The sequence below is a fragment of the Vanellus vanellus genome (genome assembly GCF_965231255.1).
Source record: "Vanellus vanellus genome assembly, contig: SUPER_32_unloc_1, whole genome shotgun sequence".
Taxonomy (NCBI): Eukaryota; Metazoa; Chordata; class Aves; order Charadriiformes; family Charadriidae; genus Vanellus; species Vanellus vanellus.
Genome location: NW_028128968.1, coordinates 101253 through 124228, shown reverse-complemented (window position 1 = coordinate 124228; position 22976 = coordinate 101253). Strand labels below are relative to the sequence as shown.

Sequence of the window (22976 nt, the reverse complement as noted above, 5' to 3'; positions counted from 1 at the left end):
CGTTGCTGTGTTTGTTCGCTTGGCTGTGTTACGTAAATTCTTACATGCTCTATGTGCTCCCCGCGGTGCTGTTTGTCACCGCCGGGAGAGGGATCGGGATTATCATTCTGCTGTCCTGTGTAATATGAATTTATGATATGATAACAGCACTGTTCAGGCGGTTATGTTGGGGTGTTTACGCAGCATTGCTGTCCTGCCTGTACCTCAAGCGCCTCGAGCGGTACCTCGTTGCCAATCTATTGGGGAAACAGTGGGAGGATACTTTCCCCGGCTCTTTCGACTCCCTTTTCTCCTTTGGGCCAGGTACAACAGCTTTGGCAAATTTTGAATATCCTCGGGTTGTTCCCGCCAGCGTGGTCCTACTGCTGTGTCTCCTGGACACGTTTCAAGTCTCGCTTAGGGTTAACCAACTATTTAAGAAGCACCCAGAGATCTGCCATGAGGCTGGATAGTCGCGGGTGGCACTGCACGTGGGAGAATACGGGCAGGTATCTGGAGAACTTCTGACCTCCCATGGTTTGGAGGAACAACTGCAGGACCCCGATAAAGCGATGGAATGTTTGAAAGGAAAAAGCTGTGGTTTTTCCAGAGAGCTCCAACGTACCGCACGGCGCTGGGATCTGGCCGGTGTCCGCTGAACGTGGCTCGATACTGTGCATAACCCTCAGGGGAGAGAGAGGGACCGATGGACCAATGGATAAGGAACTGGCTGGATGGTCGCACTCCAAGGGATGTGGTCAATGGCTCGATGTCCAAGTGCTGACCAGTTATGAGTGGTGTTCCTCAGGGGTCGGTACTGGAAAGAGTGCTGTTCAACGTCTTTGTTGGTGACGGACAGTGGGATCGAGTGCCCCCTCAGTGAGTTCGCTGACGACACAGAGCTGTGTGGAGCGGTGACACGCTGGAGGGGAGGGATGCCATCCAGAGGGACCTGGGCAGGCTGGAGAGGTGGGCCTGTGCCAACCTCGTGAAGTTCAACAAGGTCCTGCCGGTGGGTCGGGGCAATCCCAAGCGCAAATCCAGGCTGGGTGGAGATTGGATGGAGAGCAGCCCCGAGGAGAGGGACTTGGGGGTGTTGGTGGATGAGAAGCTCAACATGAGCCGACAACGTGCGCTGGAAGCCCAGAAAGCCACCGGCATCCCGGGCTGCACCCTCAGCAGCGGGGCCAGCAGGGCGAGGGAGGGGATTGTGCCCCTCTGCTGCGCTCTGGGGAGACCCCACCTGGAGTACTGCGTCCAGTTCTGGAGAGCTCAACATCAGAAGGACGTGGACCTGTTGGAGCGGGTCCAGAAGAGGCCACGGAGATGACCAGAGAGCTGGAGAACCTCTGCTGTGAGGCCAAACTGAGCTGGGGGTGTTCAGCCTGGAGAAGAGAAGGCTCCGGGGAGACCTTAGAGCCCCTTCCAGTGCCTAAAGGGGCTCCAGGAAAGCTGGGGAGGGACTCCTGATCAGGGAGGGGAACCGCAGGATGAGGGGGAATGGTTTTGAACTGGAAGAGGGGACGTTTAGATCAGATATTAGGAAGAAATTCTTGACTGGGAGGCTGGTGAGACACTGCCCAGAGAAGTTGTGGAAGCTCCGTCCCTGGAGGTGGTTCAAGGCCAGGTTGGACAGGGCTTCGAGCAGCCTGGTTTAGTGGAAGGTGTACCAGCCCAGGGCAAGTGGGGGGGCAGTGATGGAACGAGATGGTCTCTAAGGTCCTTTCCAACCCAAACCGGTCTATGTTTCTATCTCACCTTGAACACTCCCAATGATGGGGCATCCACGACTTGTCCAGGCAACCTGCTCCAGCCTCTCACCACCCTCCTTTGTAAAACATTTCTGATGTCCAATCTCGACCTCTCCTCTTCCAGTTTCCAACCACAGCCCCGGTCCTGTCACCGCAGGCTGTGCTAAAAGGTCTCTCTCCATCTCTCTTCCTTCGAGGGACGCTGCAGAAGTCAAAGCCACCCAGCTGGCCCTAAAGAAACATGGCCTGAGAAACGTGGCCAGTGCTTTGCCTCCGTATCGACTCGTTGAGGGTGGCCAATGGCCTGTGGGGGTGGCTACTACGATGGCTGCAGAGGTAACCCCCTCTGGGCCGCTGCGTTATGGCAGTGGGACCTTTCTGCCTGGGTGTAGAGGTCCCTCACGTAGAGGTCCAAGAGCTGTGCCCCTGGAGAACATCACCGCAAGCAGCAAGCAGACCAGGCGGCTAAAATTGGAGTGGTTCAGGTAGACCTGGACTGGGAACAGCGTCTTGAGCTGCATTCACAGCTCGGTGGGCCCGCGTGACGTCGGGGTAGAGCCACCGCCTACAGGGGGGGGGGGGGGGGCTGGCGATGGCGGGGTGGACCTGGGCACCGGCGCCACCGCACAGGTTTACGGGTTCATTGCGCGTTGTTCCTTGACAGCCTCTCGGGTATAAAGGACGGTGGCTGTGATATCGCGAGGGGGAGGCCGGCGGATTAACGCCCTCCCACCGAGGACGGCGCCACGCGCTTCCCGTGGCCACGGTGACAACCAGAGGGGGAACGCGTGGCTTCGGCGCCCAAGACCCCGTAGCCCGGCTGAGCAGCCCCCTCGACCCAGCCAGCTCCTCTCTGACGCGCTTCGGCTTTATTTTGGCCAAATTTCTGGCCCAACAGGGGCAGAGGATCTCCCCTGGGCCACCCCGGTGTTGTCCCCATCCCCACCCAACCCCGCACCCCTCTTTCAGCCCCCACAGCCTTCCACCGCCCCATCTCTGCAGCCCCTTCCCACCCCGGCACCGGCGTCCCCCACCGCATCCTGGGTACAAAGAGAAGGATTTATTTCAAACTCGGTGTCCTGTGGTTGGTCCTGCCAGTCACCAGCCCCGCTGGCACCTTCTGGCCCCTGTGGTCACCGTCACGTAGCAGGGACACGGCAGCGTTCCCGGCCTGGTGTCCATGCTCCCCCGTCACCACTCTCACGGTCCCTTGTCACAGCTTTCGTTCTCCCCATCCCTACTCCTGGTGTCCCCATCCCACCTCTTAGTGTCCCCACCCGTGTTCTCGGTGTCATCATCCCTTCCACCAGTGTCCCCATCCCTGCTCCTGGTGTCCCCATCCCATCTACCAGTGTCCCCATCCCATCTACCAGTGTCCCCACCCTGGTTTGTGGTGTCCCCATCCCACCTCTTAGTGTCCCCACCCGTGTTCTCGGTGTCGTCATCCCTTCCACCAGTGTCCCCATCCCTGCTCCTGGTATCCCCATCCCATCTACCAGTGTCCCCATCCCATCTACCAGTGTCTCCACCCTGGTTTGTGGTGTCCCCATCCCACCTCTTAGTGTCCCCACCCGTGTTCTCGGTGTCGTCATCCCTTCCACCAGTGTTCCCATCCCATCTACCAGTGTCCCCATCCCATCTACCAGTGTCTCCACCCTGGTTTGTGGTGTCCCCATCCCACCTCTTAGTGTCCCCACCCGTGTTCTCGGTGTCCCCATCCCTTCCCCCAGTGTCCCCATCCTGGCTCCTGGTGTCTTCATCCCTTGGTGTCCCTATCGTGGCATCTGGTGTCCCCAGCTCCCGCTGTCCCTCACACTCCTTCCCCGTGTCACCATCCCCTGCTGTCCCCTCCTGTCCCCCACCCTGCAGTAGGTGCCAGTAGCGGCTGCCGGGGCGCCGTAGCTCCTCGGGGGACTCCAACTCATGCAGTCGTCCCCCCTCCAGCACGGCCACCCGCTGCGCCCGCATGGCCAGGGCCACCTTCCCGGTCACCAGCAGCACCGCGCGTCCGGCCCCGCTGGCTCCGAAGATCTCCTGCTCCACCTGGGACGGGTGACATTGTCAGTGGGGACCCCTGGGCGTGGGGACACGGAGACAAGGGACCCAAGGACCAAGGGCATGTGGGAAGTTGAGACCTGGGAAGGAGGGACCCAGGGGCATGGGGACCAGGCACCAAGTGGACATGGGGGGCAGGGACACAGGGGATATGGGGCCCAAGGACCAAGGAGATGCTGGGACCAAGGGGATGTGGGGACCAGGGACCAAGGGGACACAGGAGCAGAGTCCCATGGGACATGAGGAGTGGGGACCATGGGGATGTGGGGTCCCATGGGACATGAGGAGTGGGGACCATGGGGACATGGGGTCCCACGGGACATGGGGAGTGGGGATCGTGGGGACGTGGGGTCCCACGGGACATGGAGATTGGGGATCATGGGGACATGGGGAGTGGGGATCGTGGGGACATGGGAAGTGGGGATCATGGGGACATGGGGACCCACGGGACATGGAGATTGGGGATTATGGGGACATGAGGAGTGGGGACCATGGGGACGTGGGGTCCCACAGGACATGGAGATTGGGGATCATGGGGACATGGGGAGTGGGGATCATGGGGACGTGGGGAGTGGGGATCATGGGGATGTGAGGTCCCACGGGACATGGGGAGTGGGGATCATGGGGACGTGGGGAGTGGGGATCGTGGGGACGTGGGGTCCCACGGGACATGGAGATTGGGGATCATGGGGACATGGGGAGTGGGGATCGTGGGGACGTGGGGAGTGGGGATCATGGGGACGTGGGGTCCCACAGGACACGAGGAGTGGGGATCATGGGGACATGGGGGGTGGGGACCATGGGGACGTGGGGTCCCACGGGACATGGGGAGTGGGGATCGTGGGGACATGGGGGGTGGGGACCATGGGGACGTGGGGTCCCACGGGACATGGGGACATGGGGAGTGGGGATCGTGGGGACATGGGGGGTGGGGACCATGGGGACGTGGGGTCCCACGGGACATGGGGAGTGGGGATCGTGGGGACATGGGGAGTGGGGACCATGGGGACGTGGGGTCCCACGGGACATGGGGAGTGGGGATCGTGGGGACGTGGGGTCTCACGGGACACGAGGAGTGGGGATCATGGGGACATGGGGAGTGGGGATCATGGGGACATGAGGAGTGGGGATCGTGCGGATGTGGGGTCCCACGGGACACGGGGAGCATAGACCCAGGGGATGTGGGGAGTTGAGACCAAGGAGACGTGGGGAAGAAGGGACCCAGGGGACATGAGCACCAAGGACCACGGTGACACAGCGACCGGGGACCATGGGGATCCCCCTGGGGACCAGGATGGTGCTGGACAGTGGGACCGAGGGGACACAGATGTCACCACCCACCTGCAGCTGGCTCTCGGTGTCCAGGGCGCTGGTGGGCTCATCGAGGACGAGGACACGGGGGTTCCTCACCAGGGCGCGAGCGATGGCCACCCCCTGCCGCTGTCCCCCGGAGAGCTGCCCCCCGAGCTCGCCCACCTCTGCGGGAGACGGGGGTCAGGGTGGGGACACGGGGACACGGGGACAGCGAGGGGGGACACCTCCTACCTGTGTCGTAGCCCTGGGGCAGGCGGGTGATGAAGGCATGGGCACCCGCGCGGCGGGCTGCCACTGTCACCTGCGCCCGGTTCCAGCTCCCCAGTCCGTAGGCGATGTTGGCGTGGAGCGAACGGGAGAAGAGCACCGGTTCCTGGGGGACGGCGGCCACCTGGGGCGGAGGGGACGGCTGGGGACACTTTGGGGACACGGCGGGGACGTGGCAGGGGACGTGGTTGGGGACGCGGTGGGGATATGGCAAAGACGTGATGGGGGTGGTTGGGGACTCAGCTGAGAAGGTGGCTGGGGATGGGTTGGGGACATGTCGGGGACAGCTGGGGATGGGTTGGGGACATGTCGGGGACAGCTGGGGATGCGGCGGGGGCAGCTGGGGACACGGCAGGGGATGCGTTGGGGACACGGTGTGGATGGTTGGGGACACGGCGGGGGATGCGTTGGGGACACGGTGTGGATGGTTGGGGACACGGCGGGGGATGCGGTGGGAGGAGGGCGACACAGCATGGACGTGGTGGGGACATCTGGGGCCGCAGCGGGAAAATCTGGCGACGTGGGGTGATGGCGGGGCCATGGTGGGGACGACTGGTGACATGGGGGTGGCAGTGGAGACTTGTTGGGAATGGCCGGTGGCACCGGGGAGGTGGTGGTGGTGGTGACGCGTTAGGGATGCCTGGTGACACAAGGATGGTGGTGGGGACCCGTTGGCGACAGATGGTGACGTGGGGGTGGGTGGTGGGTCCTCTTGGGGACATTACGTGACCGGGGCGGTGGTGGCACCTGGCTGCGCAGGTAGGGGTGCTGGTAGGCAGGGAGGGGGTGACCATCCAGCAGCACCCGTCCGGTCCCCGGCGGGCGTAGGCGCAGGACCAGGGACACCAGGGTGCTCTTCCCCGCCCCCGGAGGGGCCACCACCGCCAGCACCTCCCCGGGGCGCAGCTCCAGGGACACACCCTGAGGGAGAAGAGAGAGGTGACAACCCTGCACCACCCCCACCACCCCCCCCCATGGCCCCAGCCCTCCCCGCCCCGTCCCCATGTCCCCCCACCGCGTCCCCGTGCCACCCCCACCATGTCCACCTGGCACGTTCCCACCACGTCCCCGTGTCTCCCCACCACGTCCCTACCACGTTCATGTCCCCACACCCTCCCCACCACCTCTGGGTCCCCAGGACACGTCCCTATGTCCTCCCCACGTGTCCCCACGTCCCCCCACCACGTCCCCACCACGTCCACATCTCCATGGCTCCCCCCTCTTCCTCCCCATGTCCACCTGCCGTGTCCCCATGCCATGTCCCCACACCCTCCCCACCACCTCTGGGTCCCCAGGACACGTCCCTGTGTCCTCCCCACATGTCCCCATGTCTCCCCACCACGTCCCCACCACATCCACGTCTCCCCCCTCTTCTTCCCCATGTCCACCTGCCGTGTCCCCACCAAGTCCCTGTCCCCATGCCATGTCCCCACACCCTCCCCACCACCTCTGGGTCGCCATGCCATGTCCCCATGTCCTCTCCACGTGTCCCCACGTCCCCCCACCACGTCCCCACCACGTCCACGTCTCCATGGCTCCCCCCTCTGCCTCCCCATGTCCACCTGCCATGTCCCCACCATGTCCGTGTCCCCATGCCATGTCCCCACACCCTCCCCACCACCTCTGGGTCCCCAGGACACGTCCCTATGTCCTCCCCACGTGTCCCCGCGTCTCCCCACCACGTCCCCACCACGTCCACGTCTCCCTCCCCTTCCTCCCCACGGTCACCTGCCGTGTCCCCACCAAGTCCCTGTCCCCATGCCATGTCCCCACACCCTTCCCACCACCTCTGGGTCGCCATGCCACGTCCCTATGTCCTCCCCATGTGTCCCCACGTCCCCCCACCACGTCCCCACCACGTCCACGTCTCCATGGCTCCCCCCTCTTCCTCCCCATGTCCACCTGCCATGTCCCCACCATGTCCGTGTCCCCATGCCATGTCCCCACACCCTCCCCACCACCTCTGGGTCCCCAGGACACGTCCCTATGTCCTCCCCACGTGTCCCCACGTCCCCCCACCACGTCCCCACCATGTCCACGTCTTCATGGCTCCCCCCTTTGCCTCCCCATGTCCACCTGCCGTGTCCCCACCAAGTCCCTGTCCCCATGCCATGTCCCCACACCCTCCCCACCACCTCTGGGTCCCCAGGACACGTCCCTATGTCCTCCCCACGTGTCCCCACGTCCCCCCACCATGTGCCCGCCACGTCCACATCTCCGCCACGTCCACATCTCCATGGCTCCCCCCTCTTCCTCCCCATGTCCACCTGCCGTGTCCCCATGCCATGTCCCCACACCCTCCCCACCACCTCTGGGTCCCCATGCCATGTCCCCATGTCCTCTCCCACCGTGTCCCCCCCTATCACGTCCCCTCATCCCCTGCCCTGTCCCTGTGCCCACCTTGAGGACGGGCTCTTGATGCTTGGGGTAGGAGAACCAGACGTCCTCAAGCTGGAGGTGGCCCTGCAGGACATCGGGTGCCAGCGTCCCTGCAGGTGCCCTCTGCTCCTCCTGGTCCAGGAACTCAAAGATCTTCTCTGAGGAGCCCACGGCCTTGGTCACGTTGGGGTAGTAGCTGAGCAGGACCTGGGGACGCAGTAGGGACATGGCAGGGAGGGTGTGGGGATGTGGGGACCGGGCATGGGGACACAGAGGACAGGGATAGGGATGTGCCCCTCATGGGGCCATGAGGAACGGGCGTGGGGACACGGTTGGGAGAGTGTGGGGCCACAAAGGACGCGGGGACATGGTGGGAGATGGCAGAGCATGGGGACACAGAGGGGAGGACTTGGGGACACAGAGGACAGGCAGAGGGATGTGTCCAGGAGGACACGGGGAACGGGCTTGGGGACACGGCCAGGAGGGTTTAGGGACACGGAGGGCACAGGGACATGGTGGGACCTGTGTGGGGATGCGGCAGGGGGACACAGGCAGATGGAGGGATGGGCGCGGGGACACGGGGACATGGCAGGGAGGGCGCGGGGACGTGGGTGGCGACGAGGACACACTGGGACTGGCACGGGGAGGACAACAGCGGGGAGGCTGCAGGGACACCGGGAATGGGTTTGGGGACACGCTGGGGAGGAGGCAGAGGACACGGCGTCCCCTCGGGCTCACCTCCACGGCTTCGGTGAACTGCATCTGGTAGATGAGGAAGGTGACAAGGTCCCCGGTGGTCATCGTCCCCACGGCCACCAGCTGCGCCCCATAGCAGAGGAGCCCTAACTTCAGGGCCAGCGCTGAGAACTGGGGACACATCGGGGAGGTCACCTCTGGGGTGACCCTTCGCCGCGGCCACCCCTCCGCAGGGACACCGAGGTCCCAGCCTTGCTCTGTCACCTCCCCTGTGCCGTCACGTCGTCCCCCCCCCCCCGTGCCCCAGAAATGTCACACCCCCCACGTCACCGTGCCCCTGTGCCCCAGAGCCCCTGCGCTGTCATGCCCCCCGTGTCCTGATTTCCCCCTGTCATCGTGTCCCCCAACCACGTGCCACCGTGTCCCCGTGTCCCCCAGCCCCGTGTCACCAGGTCCCCGTGTCCCCTAGCCCCCATGCCACCATGTCCCCGTGTCCCCTAGCCCCCATGCCACCACATCCCTTCGCCACGTACCGCTGCATCCACGTCCCCCAGCCCTGTGCCACCATGTCCCCATGTCCCCCAGCCCTGTGCCACCATGTCCCCATGTCCCCCAGCCCTATGCCACCCTGTTCCTACGTCCCCTGTCCCCACGCACCCCCGTGTCCCCCATCCCCAGGCCACCGCATGCCCATGTCCTGTCACCCCCACGCGTTCACGTCTCCCAGCCCTATGCCACCCGCATCCCCATGTCCCCCAGCCCCGTGCCGCTGTGTCCCCATGTCCCCAGCCCCATGCCAGTGTGTCTCCATGTCCCCTGTACCCATGCCACCGCCTCCATGCCATGCTACCTCATCCCCATGCCACCACGCCCCCATGTCCCATCGCCCTCCTGCCATCACGTCCCCCATGTCCCCATACCACCACATCCCCACATCCCCTGTCCCCAGGCCACTGTGTCCCCCATGTCCCCATGTCACCCCCGCACCATCACGTCCCCCAGCCCCGCGCCGCCACATCTGATGTCCCCACCACATCCCCGTGTCCCATCACCCCCATGCCACCGTGTCCCCCAGCCCCATGCCATCACGTCCCCATGTTCCTTGTCCCCATGTCACTGTGGCCATGTCCCCTGTCCCCATGCCACCACATCCCCATGTACCCCAGCCCCACGCCACGCCTTCCCCATGTCCCCCAGTCCCGTGCCACCATGTTCTCGTGTCCTGTCCCCCCCATGCCATCACATCTCCTAGCCCCATGCCACCACATCCCTATGTCCCCTGTCCCCATGCCACTTCTACCCCCATGTCCTCACCCCCCCCCATGTTGTCCCCCATGCCACCACGTCCCCAAGTCCCTTGTCCCCATGCCACTGTGTCCACATGTCCCATCTCCGTGCCACCACATCCCCAGGTCCCCCAGCCTCATGCCACCGCACCACCGTGTCCCCAGGCCACTGCGTCCCCATGTCCCATCACCGCCACACCATCATGTCCCCAGCCCCGTGCCACTGCATCCAATGTCCCCTGTCCCCACGCCACTGCACCCCCCCATGTTCTGTCGTCCCCACACCACCACATCCCCTAGCCCTGTGCCACCGCACCCCCATGTCCCCTAGCCCCACGCCGCTGCTGCCTCTCCGTGTCCCCCAGCCCCGTGCCACCACATCCCCAAGTCCCTTGTCCCCGTGCCACCGCATCACCGTATCCCCTGTCCCCGTGCCACCCCATCCCCGCATCCCACCGCCCCCACGCCATCGTGTCCCCCGTCCCCATGCCACCTTATCCTTATGTCCCGTCGCCCCCCAACCCCATCCCGGCCCCCGGCCCCTGTGCCGCCCCATCCCCACGTCCCCTTGTCCCCATGCCACCGTGTCCCCTGTCCCCATACCCCGCTGGCCCAGAGGCCGGCGGCGTAGATGGCCGCATCCTTCCCCTCCAGCTGGTAGACGTGGTGCAGGCGCTGGCGGTACCGCTCGGCCGCCCCGACCTCGTGGGCGAAGCTGCGGATGGTGGCCATGGCCTGGAAGGTCTCCACCGCCACCTCGGTGGCACGTGCCAGCGCCTCCTGCACCTGCTTGGACAGCCCCTGGGGACAGCGGTGTCACCTCAGGGGGACGAGGACGGGGAGAGAGAGCGGGGAGGGGAGGGGAGGGGCAGCACAGGGAGGGGACAACGGGCACGTGGAGGGGACAGTTGGCATGGGAAGGGGACAGTGGGCTTAGGGAGGTGACAGTGGGCATAGGGAGGTGACAGAGGGTGCAGGAAGGGGACAGTGGGCACATGGAGGGGACAGTGGCATGTGGAGGGGACAGTGGGGATGGGGAGGGGACAGTGGGCATAGGGAGGTGACAGAGGGTGCAGGGAGGTGACAGTGGGCACATGGAGGGGACAGTGGGGATGGGGAGGGGACAGTGGGGATGGGGAGGGGACAGAGGGTGCAGGAAGGGGACAGTGGGCACATGGAGGGGACAGTGGAGATGGGGAGGGGACAGTGGGGATAGGGAGGGGACAGGGGGCATAGGGAGGTGACAGGGGGTGCAGGAAGGGGACAGTGGGCACATGAAAGGGACAGTGGGGACAGGAAGGGGACAGTGGGCGTGGAGGGGACATTTGGCATGGGAAAGGGACGGTGGGAATAAGGAGGGGACAGTGGCCATAGGGAGGTGACAGGGGGGTGCAGGAAGGGGACAGTGGGCAACTGGAGGGGACAGTGGCATGTGGAGGGGACAGTGGGGATGGGGAGAGGACAGTGGGGATGGGGAGGGGATAGGGGGTGCAGGAAGGGGACAGCGGGCATGGGAGGGGGACAGTGGGGATGGGAAGGGGACATTTGGCATGGGAAAGGGACGGTGGGAATAAGGAGGGGACAGTGGCCATAGGGAGGTGACAGGGGGTGCAGGAAGGGGACAGTGGGCACATGGAGGGGACATTGGGCATGGGAAGGGGACAGTGGGGATGGGAGGTGACAGAGGGTGCAGGAAGGGGACAGTGGGGACAGGGAGGGGACAGCGGGCACATGGAGGGGACAGTGGGGATGGGGAGGGGACAGAGGGTGCAGGAAGGGGACAATGGGGACAGGGAGGGGACAGCGGGCACATGGAGGGGACAGTGGGGATGGGGAGGGGACAGTTGGCATGGGAAGGGGACAGTGGGCATAGGGAGGGGACAGAGGGTGCAAGAAGGGGACAGTGGGGACGGGGAGGGGACAGTGGGCATGGGAAGGGGACAGAGGGCACAGGGAGGTGACAAGGGACCCGTCTCCCCCCCTCCCCTCCCCCTCAGTACCTGCTGGATCTTGCCGACAGCCCGGGGCAGCAGCAGGAGGACGGGCAGTGACAGGAGGGTGACAAAGGCCAGGCGAGGTGACAGCCACGCCATGGTGACCAGGAGACAGACGCCCCGCGCCAGGTACCACAGCAAGAGGCTGAGCGCCTCGGCCACCGCCGCGTGGGTGGCCTCCACGTCCCCCGTCACCCTTGCCGTCACCGCCCCCGTCCCCGTCACCTGCAGGGAGGTGACATCCCGTTGCAGGACGGCGGCGAAGACGCGACGTTGGAGGCGTCCCAACGCCCGGCTCAACGTCCCCGCGTAGGTGACATCGCAGACGCATTCGGCGATGGCGCTGCGGGGGGGGGGGGGGGGAGGGGAGGGTGGCTCAGCAGGGGGACAGGCGTGTCACCCCCCCCATCCTCTGGCCCGTGTGACATCGCCGGCGTCACCGTCCTACCTGCTGAGCCCCAGCAGCACCATGGGCCAGGCGGCCACCACCTCGGCCTCGTTGGCCACCCAGTCAGTGACGCGGCCCGTGAAGTAGGGGACGGCCACCTCTCCTGCCGGGGGGAGGGGGGGGGGACGGGGGGGGGGACAGGGACGGGGACACGGGGGACACACACACACACATGACACAGTCATGGCATCACGGTGATGGGGTCACCCCCTGCTCGGGGTCACCCCCCTCCGCCCCCCCCCATGGTGTGACCTCGAGGGGCTGATGATGCACCCACCCATCCCACTGGGTGCTGCCCCCCCCCCCCAAAAAACTGGGTGCTGCCTCCCCTACCCCCCAGCTCAGAACACCCCCCAATGGGTACTGCCCCCCCCCCCAAATTTGGGTGCTGCCCCCCCCCAGCTCAGAACACCCCCAATGGGTATTGCCCCCCCCCAAATTAGGGTGCTGCCCCCCCAAGCTCAGAACACCCCCATATGGGTGCTGCCCCCCCCCAAATTTGGGTGCTGCCCCCTCCAGCTCAGGACACACCAAATGGGTATTGCCCCCCCCCAAAGGTGGGTGCTGCCCCCCCCCAGCTCAGAACACCCCCAGTGGGTGCTGCCCCCCCCCCCAAATTTGGGTGCTGCCCCCCCAGCTCAGAACACCCCCAATGGGTACTGTCCCCCCCCCAAAGTTGGGTGCCCCCCCCCAAAGGTGGGTGCTGCCCCCCCCCAGCTCAGAACACCCCCAATGGGTGCTGCCCCCCCCAAATTTGGGTGCTGCCCCACCCCAGCTCAGAACACCCCCCAATGGGTGTCCCCCCCCCCAAATTTGGGTGCTGCCCCCTCCAGCTCAGGACACACCAAATGGGTATTGCCCCCCCCCAAATTTGGGTGCTGCCCCCCCAAGCTCAGAACACCCCCAATGGGTACTGCCCCCCTCCAAATTTGGGTGATGCCCCCCCCAAGCTCAGAACACCCCCAATGGGTGCTGCCCCCCCCCAAATTTGGGTGCTGCCCCCCCAGCTCAGAACACCCCCAATGGGTACTGCCCCCCCCCAAAGTTGGGTGCTGCCCCCCCAAGCTCAGAACACCCCCCAATGGGTGCTGCCCCCCCCCCAAAGTTGGGTGCTGCCCCCCCCAGCTCAGAACACTCCCCAATGGGTACTGTCCCCCCCCCAAAGTTGGGTGCCCCCCCCCAAAGGTGGGTGCTGCCCCCCCCAGCTCAGAACACCCCCAATGGGTACTGCCCCCCCCCAAAGTTGGGTGCTGCCCCCCCAAGCTCAGAACACCCCCCAATGGGTGATGCCCCCCCCCCAAAGTTGGGTGCTGCCCCACCCCAGCTCAGAACACCCCCAATGGGTACTGCCCCCCCCCAAAGTTGGGTGCTGCCCCCCCAAGCTCAGAACACCCCCCAATGGGTGATGCCCCCCCCCCAAAGTTGGGTGCTGCCCCACCCCAGCTCAGAACACCCCCAATGGGTACTGTCCCCCCCCCAAAGTTGGGTGCCCCCCCCCAAAGGTGGGTGCTGCCCCCCCCAGCTCAGAACACCCCCAATGGGTACTGCCCCCCCCCAAAGTTGGGTGCTGCCCCCCCAAGCTCAGAACACCCCCAATGGGTGATGCCCCCCCCCCAAAGTTGGGTGCTGCCCCACCCCAGCTCAGAACACCCCCCAATGGGTGTCCCCCCCCCCGAAATTTGGGTGCTGCCCCCCCAGCTCAGAACACCCCCCAATGGGTACTGCCCCCCCCAAATTTGGGTGCTGCCCCCCCCCCAGCTCAGAACACCCCCAATGGGTACTGTCCCCCCCCCAAAGTTGGGTGCCCCCCACCAACGGTGGGTGCTGCCCTCCCACAGCTCAGAACACCCCCAATGGGTGCTGCCCCCCCCCAAATTTGGGTGCTGCCCCCCCCAGCTCAGAACACCCCCAATGGGTACTGTCCCCCCCCCCAAAGTTGGGTGCTGCCCCCCCCAGCTCAGAGCATCCCCCTGCAATGGGTGCTGCCCGCCCCCAAATTTGGGTGCTGCCCCCCCCCAAGCTCAGAACACCGCCAGTGGGTGCTGCCCCCCCCAAATTTGGGTGCTGCCCCCCCCCAAGCTCAGAACACCCCCCAATGGGTGCTGCCCCCCCCCAATTTGGGTGCTGCCCCCCCAAGCTCAGACCACCCCCACTCCCCAATGGGTGCTGCCCCCCCCCAAGTCGGGTGCTGCCCCCCCCCCCCCCTCCCTCCCCCCCCGGTACCGAGGACCGAGGCCGCCATCAGCGCCGCCACCACCGCGCAGCGCCCGCGCTCGGGGCTCAGCAGGGACAGGAGGCGGCGGGGGGTGGCGACCCCCATCGTGGGTCCCGGTGCGGTCCCGGTGTGTCCCCGTCCGGTGCCGGTGTGACCCGCTGTGATTGATCCGGTCCCGGTGTGATGGATCCGGTCCCGGTGTGATTGATCCGGTCCCAGTGTGTGTGACCCGGTGTATTCCTGTCCGGTCCCGGTGTCACCGATCCGGTGCTCTGGTGTGTCCCCGTTCAATCCCGGTTTGACCCGGTGTGATTGATCCGGTCCCGGTGTGACCCGGTGTGATCGATCCGGTGCTCCGGTGTGTCCCCGTTCAATCCCGGTTTGACCCGGTGTGATTGATCTGATCCCGGTGTCACCCGGTGTGTCCCCGTCCGGTCCCGGTGTGATCGATCCGGTGCTCCGGTGTGTCCCCGTTTGGTCCCGGTGTGACCCGGTGTGATCGATCCGGTGCTCCGGTACGTCCCCGTTTGGTCCCGGTGTGACCCGGTGTGATCGATCCGGTGCTCCGGTACGTCCCCGTCCGGTCCCGGTGTGACCCGGTGTGGTTGATCTGATCCCGGTGTCACCCGGTGTGTCCCCGTCCGGTCCCGGTGTGATCGATCCGGTGCTCCGGTGTGTCCCCGTTTGGTCCCGGTGTGACCCGGTGTGATCGATCCGGTGCTCCGGTACGTCCCCGTCCGGTCCCGGTGTGACCCGGTGTGGTTGATCCGGTCCCGGTGTGATGGATCCGGTCCCGGTGTGACCCGGTGCGATCGATCCGGTGCTCCGGTGTGACCCGGTGCGATCGATCCGGTCCCGGTCCCGCTGTTCCCGCTGCGGTCCGATCCCGGTCCTACTGCCGGGACCCTTCTTCCCGGTCCGGGTCCCGCTCCCGGTCCCGGTCCCGGTCCCTCCCGGCGGCCCCACCGTTTCTCGGAAAGCGAAATTCTCCGCGGGGGCGGGACCGGCGGCGGCTGCGCATGGCTCAGCCCCGGGCACCGGGGGGGGGAGGGGCCACCGGGCATCGGGGGGGGAGGGGTGGAAAGTACCGGGTACCGGTTACCGGGCACCGGAGGGGGTACCGGACTCAGCCCGGGGGGGGTTACTGGGCACTGGGGGGGGTCACCGGGCATTGCCGGGGGGGGCACCGGGCACCGCCGGGGGAGGGGCACCGGGCATCACTGGGGGGGCACCGGGTACCGGTTACCGGGCACAGCCGGGGGGGGCGGTACTGGGCACTGGGGGGGGTCACCGGGCACTGGGGGGGGGGGCACCGGACCTCACTGCGGGGGGGGCACCGGGCGCCGTCGAGGGGTCCCCGGGGGTCCCCATCCCCCGTGTTCCTGTCCGGGGGGGGTCCCTGGAGGATGGGGGGAGAGGGAAAGGCGAGAGCCGGGCGGGCGGCGCTGATTGGCTGAGGCGTCGTCGTCATCAGTTGCCGGGCAGATGGAGCTGGAGCAGTTTGGAGCGGGGCGGGGCCGGGGGGCGGGGAGATGGGCGGAGGGGGCGGGGCCTCGAAAGCGAAACCGAAAGGCGGCGCGGCGGGACCGTGCTGGAAAGTACCGGGTGGGACTGGGGGGTGCTGGGAGGCTGTACTGGGAGCGCTGGTGTGTGCTCCAGGGTGCCGGGTGGGGTCGAGGGGAGCTGAGGGGGCCGGACTGGGAGCACTGGTGTTGACTGGTGAGCACGCCAGGGTGCTGGGCAGGGTCTTGGGGGTCCAGGCTGGGACTCGGGGGGGCTGGACTGGGAGCACTGGTGTTGACTGGTGAGTTCCCTAGGGGCCTGAGTGGGGTCGAGGGGAGCTGAGGGGGCTGGACTGGGAGCACTGGTGTTGACTGGTGAGCACGCCAGGGTGCTGGGCAGGGTCTTGGGGGTCCAGGCTGGGACTCGGGGGGGCTGGACTGGGAGCACTGGTGTTGACTGGTGAGCACGCCAGGGTGCTGGGCAGGGTCTTGGGGGTCCAGGCTGGGACTCGGGGGGGCTGGACTGGGAGCACTGGTGTTGACTGGTGAGTTCCCTAGGGGGCTGGGCGGGGTCGAGGGGAGCTGAGGGGGCTGGACTGGGAGCACTGGTGTTGACTGGTGAGCACGCCAGGGTGCTGGGCAGGGTCTTGGGGGTCCAGGCTGGGACTCGGGGGGGCTGGACTGGGAGCACTGGTGTTGACTGGTGAGTTCCCTAGGGGGCTGGGTGGGGTCGAGGGGAGCTGAGGGGGCTGGACTGGGAGCACTGGTGTTGACTGGTGAGCACGCCAGGGTGCTGGGCAGGGTCTTGGGGGTCCAGGCTGGGACTCGGGGGGGCTGGACTGGGAGCGCTGGTCTTTACTGGGTGAACCCCTGACTGCTGGGTGGGGTCGAGGGGAGCTGAGGGGGCTGGACTGGGAGCACTGGTGTTGACTGGTGAGTTCCCTAGGGGGCTGGGTGGGGTCGAGGGGAGCTGAGGGGGCTGGACTCGGGGGGGGGGGGAGGGCGCTAGACTGGGAGCACTGGTGTTGACTGGAGTTCCCTAGGCGGCCGAGCGCCATCCAGGGGAGCTGCACTGGGAGCACTGGTTCCTTACTGGTGAGCACCCCGGCCATGGCGCTGCTCCCCGCCGTCCGCCTGGCCTGCCTCCTCCTCCTGGTTGATGTGGCAGTGATGGCGGCACTGGCCCAGCCGGCCCTGGCACTGGCCTGGTTGGGCCCAGTAGCCATCTGGCTGGAAGCTGGCCTGCGGCTGCTGGCGTTCACGGTAGCCGGGCGGCTAGTGGCCCCAGGAGGTCCCTGGGGAGCCTCCGTCGTCCTCAGCCTCACCCCCGCCATCTTCCTCACCCTCCGGAGCCTCTTGGTGCCCTACAGCGCCGCCCCGGTGCTGTTGGCTACGGCTGCGCCCCATTGGTTGGCCCTGACCCACGGCGCCACCGCTGCGGCGCTGCTGGCGTGGGCTGCGCCGACCCCCGGTAAAGCCGTGGGCACCGAATCGCCGGTGGCCGTGGGGCGGCTGTTGGCGTTGGCGTGGGCCGAGTGGCCCGTCCTCAGCGGCGCCTTCCTCTTCCTGGCGTTGGCCGTACTGGGTGAGTGATGGGGGACGCGGCGGTGGGAGAAGGTCCCGGTGTTGCCGCCGCTGTCACCCTACGCTGACTCCTCCGCTCCACCGGTGTCTGTCCAGGTGAGACCGCGGGGCCGTATTGTACCGGTAAAGCCCTGGACGCCATCCGGCAAGGTGACGGACTCACCATCTTCACCGTTGGCCTGGTCCTCGCCGCCGATTTGGGCAGGTGAGGTGAGGGTCGTGGTGACCACCTTCTCCGTCCATCTGTCCCCCACGGCCGGGCTGACGGGGGGGGTCGCCGTGTCCATGTTCCCCATGTCCGTCCGTCCGTCCGCCCCACCAGCTCGTTCTTTGCCGGCTGCCGCGGTGGTCTCTTCGTCTTGGCGCAAGCCCGGCTCAAACTGAACACCCGTCACCAGCTCTTCTCCCGCCTGGTGCGCCAGGATTTGGCCTTCTTCCAGGGGACGCCGGCAGGTAGGGGGGGAGGTCCCCATCATCCCACCCCACCCCAGTACCTCCAACCCCACCGCTGACCCCTTGGTGTCTCCACAGCCGAGCTGTCCGCCCGGTTGGCCAACGACGTGCCCTTGCTGTGCCGGGCGGTGCCGAGCAGCATCAACATAGGGTTGCGGAGTTTGGCGACGGTGTTGGGATTGGGTGGCTTCATGGTGGGGTTGTCACCCCACCTGGCACTGCTGGCGCTGCTGGAGGTGCCCCTCACTGTCACCGCGCGCAAGGTCTACGATGCCCGGTACCAGGTGATGGTGGGGATGGGATAACGGGAACGGTGGGAAGATCAGGGAGATAGGATGGGATGGTGGGATGAAGACCAGGAAGATGGGATGGTGGGAATGGGGATGGGATGGGATGGGATGGGATGGGATGGGATGGGATGGGATGGGATGGGATGGGATGGTGGGATGAAGACCAGGAAGATGGGATGGTGGGAATGGGGAAAGGATGGGATGGGATGGGATGGGATGGGATGGGATGGGATGGGATGGGATGGGATGGGATGGGATGGTGGGATGAAGACCAGGAAGATGGGATGGTGGGAATGGGGAAAGGATGGGATGGGATGGGATGGGATGGGATGGGATGGGATGGGATGGGATGGGATGGTGGGATGAAGACCAGGAAGATGGGATGGTGGGAATGGGGAAAGGATGGGATGGGATGGTGGGATGAAGACCAGGAAGATGGGATGGTGGGAATGGGGAAAGGATGGGATGGGATGGTGGGATGAAGACCAGGAAGATGGGATGGTGGGAATGGGGAAAGGATGGGATGGGATGGTGGGATGAAGACCAGGAAGATGGGCTGGTGGGAATGGGGATGGGATAGGACAATGGAGATGAGACAGCCAATGGGAGCCAGGCAGATGGGATGGTGGGAATGGGGAAAGGACAGGATGGGATGGTGGGATGAAGACCAGGAAGATGGGATGGTGGGAATGGGGAAAGGATGGGATGGTGGGATGAAGACCAGGAAGATGGGATGGTGGGAATGGGGAAAGGATGGGATGGGATGGTGGGATGAAGACCAGGAAGATGGGATGGTGGGAATGGGGAAAGGATGGGATGGGATGGTGGGGTGAAGACCAGGAATATGGGATGGTGGGAATGGGGAAAGGATGGGATGGGATGGTGGGATGAAGACCAGGGAGATGGGCTGGTGGGAATGGGGAAAGGATGGGATGGGATGGGATGGGATGGGATGGGATGGGATGGGATGGGATGGGATGGTGGGATGAAGACCAGGAATATGGGATGGTGGGAATGGGGAAAGGATGGGATGGGATGGTGGGATGAAGACCAGGGAGATGGGCTGGTGGGAATGGGGATGGGATAGGACAATGGAGATGAGACAGCCAATGGGAGCCAGGCAGATGGGATGGTGGGAATGGGGAAAGGACAGGATGGGATAGTGGGATGAAGACCAGGAAGATGGGAGGGTGGGAATGGGGAAAGGAGGATGGGATGGTGGGATGAAGACCAGGAAGATGGGATGGTGGGAATGGGGTGGTGGGATGGGGACCAGGGAAATGGGATGGTGGGAATGGGGATGGGATAGGACAATGGAGATGAGACAGCCAATGGGGGCCAGGCAGATGGGATGGTGGGAATTGGAATGGAAGGGATTGGATGGTGGGAATGGGAGAGGTGGGGATGGGATGGGATAGTGGGATGGGGACAGGATGGAATGGTGAGGATGTGATGATGGGATGGATACCAGGGGGACGAGATGGTGGCAATGAGAATGGGGAGGATGGGATGGTGGGAATGGGATGGGGACAGGGTGGTGGGGTTAGGATAGGAAGAGACAGTGGGGCTGAGATGGGGATGGTGGGGATGGGATGGGACAGTGGGGGCGGGGTGGTACAGCGGGAATGGGATAGTGGGATGAGGATGGGGATGGGATGGGATAGTGGGGATGGGATGGGGGGATGGGGATTGGGGACTGGGGACTGCGATGGTGGGGATGGGGTGGTGGGACCAGGATGGTATGGGGACAGGATGGCAGGAGGGGGTCGGGACTGGACAGGATTGGATGGTGGGCATGGGATGATGGGATCAGGACAGGGAGGTGGGATGGGATGGCTGGATGGGGACCATGAGCACGGTGGGGATGGAATGGGGATGGTGAGGAGGGGATGGGGACCAGAGGAATGGGATGGTGGGAATGGGAATGGTGGTGACAGGATGGGACAGTGGGGATGGAATAACGAGAGTGATGAGGACAGGAGGATGGGATGGGATGGGATGGGATGGGATGGGATGGGAATGGGATGAGATGGTGGGGATGGCAAGATGGAGATGGAGGGACTGAAATGGGGACGGGGGGACTGGATGGGTCAGGGAGGACGGGATGGTGGGGACAGGATGGGGATGAGGGGGACTGGAATGGGGACAGGGAGGACAGGATGGGAACGGGGACTGGATGGTGGGATGGGGATGAGGGGGCGGGATGGAGACAGGATTGTACATTGGGTACAGGATGGGGGCAGCGGGGACTGGAGGGGGTGGTAGCGATGGGATGGTGGGATGGGGTGGAGACAGTGGGGTGGGGACAGTGGGGAGGGATCAGTGGGGACAGGATGGGGTCAGCAGGGATGGAAACAGTGGAGTGGGGACGGTGGGGGTGGGGGGACAGAGCTTTGGGGCTGGTGGGGACGGGACGGACAGGGCCAGGCCAGCGGGGATGTCCCATTGCCACCCCACGGGTGCTGAATCTGACTGCCCTTGCCCAGGTGCTGCAGCGAGCCATGCTGGACGCCACGGCCGCCACGGCGGCGGTGGTGCAGGAGGCCGTCTCCTCCATCGAGACGGTGCAAACCTTCGCCGGGGAGGAGGAGGAGAAGCGCCGCCACAGCCGGGCAGTAGCTGAGATGTTGGGGCTGAAGGACCGGATGGACGTGGAGCAGGCGCTCTTCACCCTCATCCAGCGGGTGAGGCGGGCACAGGAGGGAGCCCAGCATCCGGGCACCCCTCTTGTCCCCCCCCTTCCCCCAACCCACTGACCCCCGTCCCTGCAGGCACTGCAGTTGGCCGTGCAGGTGCTGGTGCTGTGCCGCGGGCACCAGCAGTTCCGCGAGGGGACCATCACCGCTGGCAGCCTTGTCACCTTCCTCCTCTACCAGGGTAAAATCGGCCGCCACGTGCAGGTGAGACCATGCGACGCGTGTGCCGTCCCCGTCCCCCCCCCCGCCACCGTGTCCGTCTGTCCTTGTCCCCGGTGCTATCCCCTCTGCCCCACGCAGGCGCTGGTGTTTGGCCACGGCGACTTGCTGAGCAAAGCGGCAGCCGGTCGCAAGATCTTGGAGTACCTGGACCGGCAACCCACCGGGGACACCGGGGGCACGCAGGCGCCTGCCGCGCTGCGGGGCCACGTCACCTTCCAACGCGTCTCCTTCGCTTACCCCACGCGCCCTGAGCACCTTGTCCTGCAGGTAGAGCCGTGGGTCTCCAGGGTCCCCAAGGAGGGGACAGGGGCGTCCCCTGAGTGCCCACCGCCGCCACCGCATTCTGCTCCTTCCCCCTTTCAGGATGTCTCCTTCGAGCTGCGCCCCGGCGAGGTGACGGCGTTGGCGGGACTCAACGGCAGCGGGAAAAGCACTTGCGCGGCACTGCTGGAACGATTCTACGAGCCCGAGGCCGGGGAGGTGCTGCTGGACGGGGTACCACTGCGGGACTACGAGCACCGCTACCTCCACCGCCAGGTGAGGGCAGCAGCGGGCAGGAGGGGGCGGCACAACTGCGCTGAGTAGTGCCCAGTCTCAGCCTGCGCCCGGGGGCAGGTGGCGTTGGTGGGGCAGGAGCCCGTGCTTTTCTCCGGCACCATCCGGGACAACATCGTCTTCGGGCTGGAGGGCTGCGGGGAGGAGGAGGTGAGGGCGGCCGCCGCCGCCGCCGGTGCCCTGGGCTTCATCTCGGCGCTGGACCAGGGTTTTGACACTGGTAAGCACTGGGAATGGGGCTGGCGGGGAGGGGACCCAGGAATTTGGGTGATGCTCAGCTCCCCGGCTTTTTGTTCCGCAGCCGTGGGGGAGAAAGGGGGGCAGCTCTCAGCAGGGGAGAAGCAACGCATCGCCGTTGCTCGAGCCTTGGTGCGGCGACCCACCGTCCTCATCCTGGACGAAGCCACCAGCGCCTTGGATAGCGAGGGCGAGGCAGCGGTGAGGGGTGGGAGGACGCCGGGGTTTGAGGGGGGTGGGGGGGTCCAAGCCCCACGGCAGGTTGTGATGGACTACCGGCATCTCCTGCAGCTGCAGCAGTGGGTGCGGAGCGGGGGGACCAAGACGGTGCTGCTCATCACCCACTGCCCGCGGATGCTGGAGGCGGCTGATCGCGTCGTGGTGCTGGAAGGCGGCACCGTGGTCGAGATGGGGACTCCTGCCCAGTTGCGGAACCGCTGTGGACCCTACAGTCGCCTGCTGCAGCGTTCCCCCGGCGCGGGACAAGCGGAGACCCCAGGGGTGGGCTGCGGGGAGCAGCGGGCGGCTTCTGCCCCGGTGGCTGCGCAGGAGGAGGGCACTGCTCCCGTCGGGAGAGAAATTTGTACAAAATAAAGTAGAATTGCTTTGGGAGAGGAGGTGGCGGCGTTGTGGGGGCTAGGGGGAACAGTCTGGCCTGGCTGCAGGGTTTTGGGCGTTGAAGCCACGCAGTCGCCCTCTGGTTGTCACCGTGGCCACGGGAAGCGCGTGGCGCCGTCCTCGGTGGGAGGGCGTTAATCCGCCGGCCTCCCCCTCGTGATATCGCAGCCACCGTCCTTTATACCCGAGAGGCTGTCAACGAACGACACGCAATGAACCCGTGAACCTGTGCGGTGGCGCCGGTGCCCAGGTCCACCCCGCCATCGCCAGCCCCCCCCCCCCCCCCCCGTAGGCGGTGGCTCTACCCCGACGTCACGCGGGCCCACCGAGCTGTGAATGCAGCTCAAGACGCTGTTCCCAGTCCAGGTCTACCTGAACCACTCCAATTTTAGCCGCCTGGTCTGCTTGCTGCTTGCGGTGATGTTCTCCAGGGGC

General features: G+C 65.7%; 2 protein-coding genes across 2 annotated transcripts; one reads left to right on the top strand and one right to left on the bottom strand.

Moving 5' to 3' along the window:
- Positions 1–2195: 2195 nt before the first annotated feature.
- TAP1 (transporter 1, ATP binding cassette subfamily B member) lies at positions 2196–14529 on the bottom strand (the record flags this gene model as incomplete). The annotated part of the gene is made up of 11 exons (XM_082499731.1): positions 14393–14529; positions 12170–12272; positions 11728–12064; positions 10331–10528; positions 8484–8612; positions 7767–7952; positions 6114–6287; positions 5331–5490; positions 5127–5263; positions 3412–3773; positions 2196–2295 (listed from the first exon to the last, which is right to left on the bottom strand). The coding sequence occupies exons 1-11, from the start codon at positions 14487–14489 to the stop codon at positions 2196–2198; spliced, it is 1983 nt and encodes a 660-aa protein (XP_082355857.1). The 5' UTR covers positions 14490–14529.
- Positions 14530–16996: 2467 nt separating this feature from the next.
- TAP2 (transporter 2, ATP binding cassette subfamily B member) lies at positions 16997–22529 on the top strand (the record flags this gene model as incomplete). Its single annotated transcript, XM_082499729.1, has 11 exons — positions 16997–17471; positions 17567–17675; positions 17793–17923; positions 18002–18207; positions 20700–20897; positions 20985–21113; positions 21210–21398; positions 21495–21668; positions 21747–21906; positions 21988–22124; positions 22215–22529. 11 exons carry the CDS (start codon positions 16997–16999, stop codon positions 22515–22517), a joined length of 2211 nt encoding a protein of 736 aa, XP_082355855.1. The 3' UTR covers positions 22518–22529.
- Between the last annotated feature and the right edge of the window lie 447 nt (positions 22530–22976).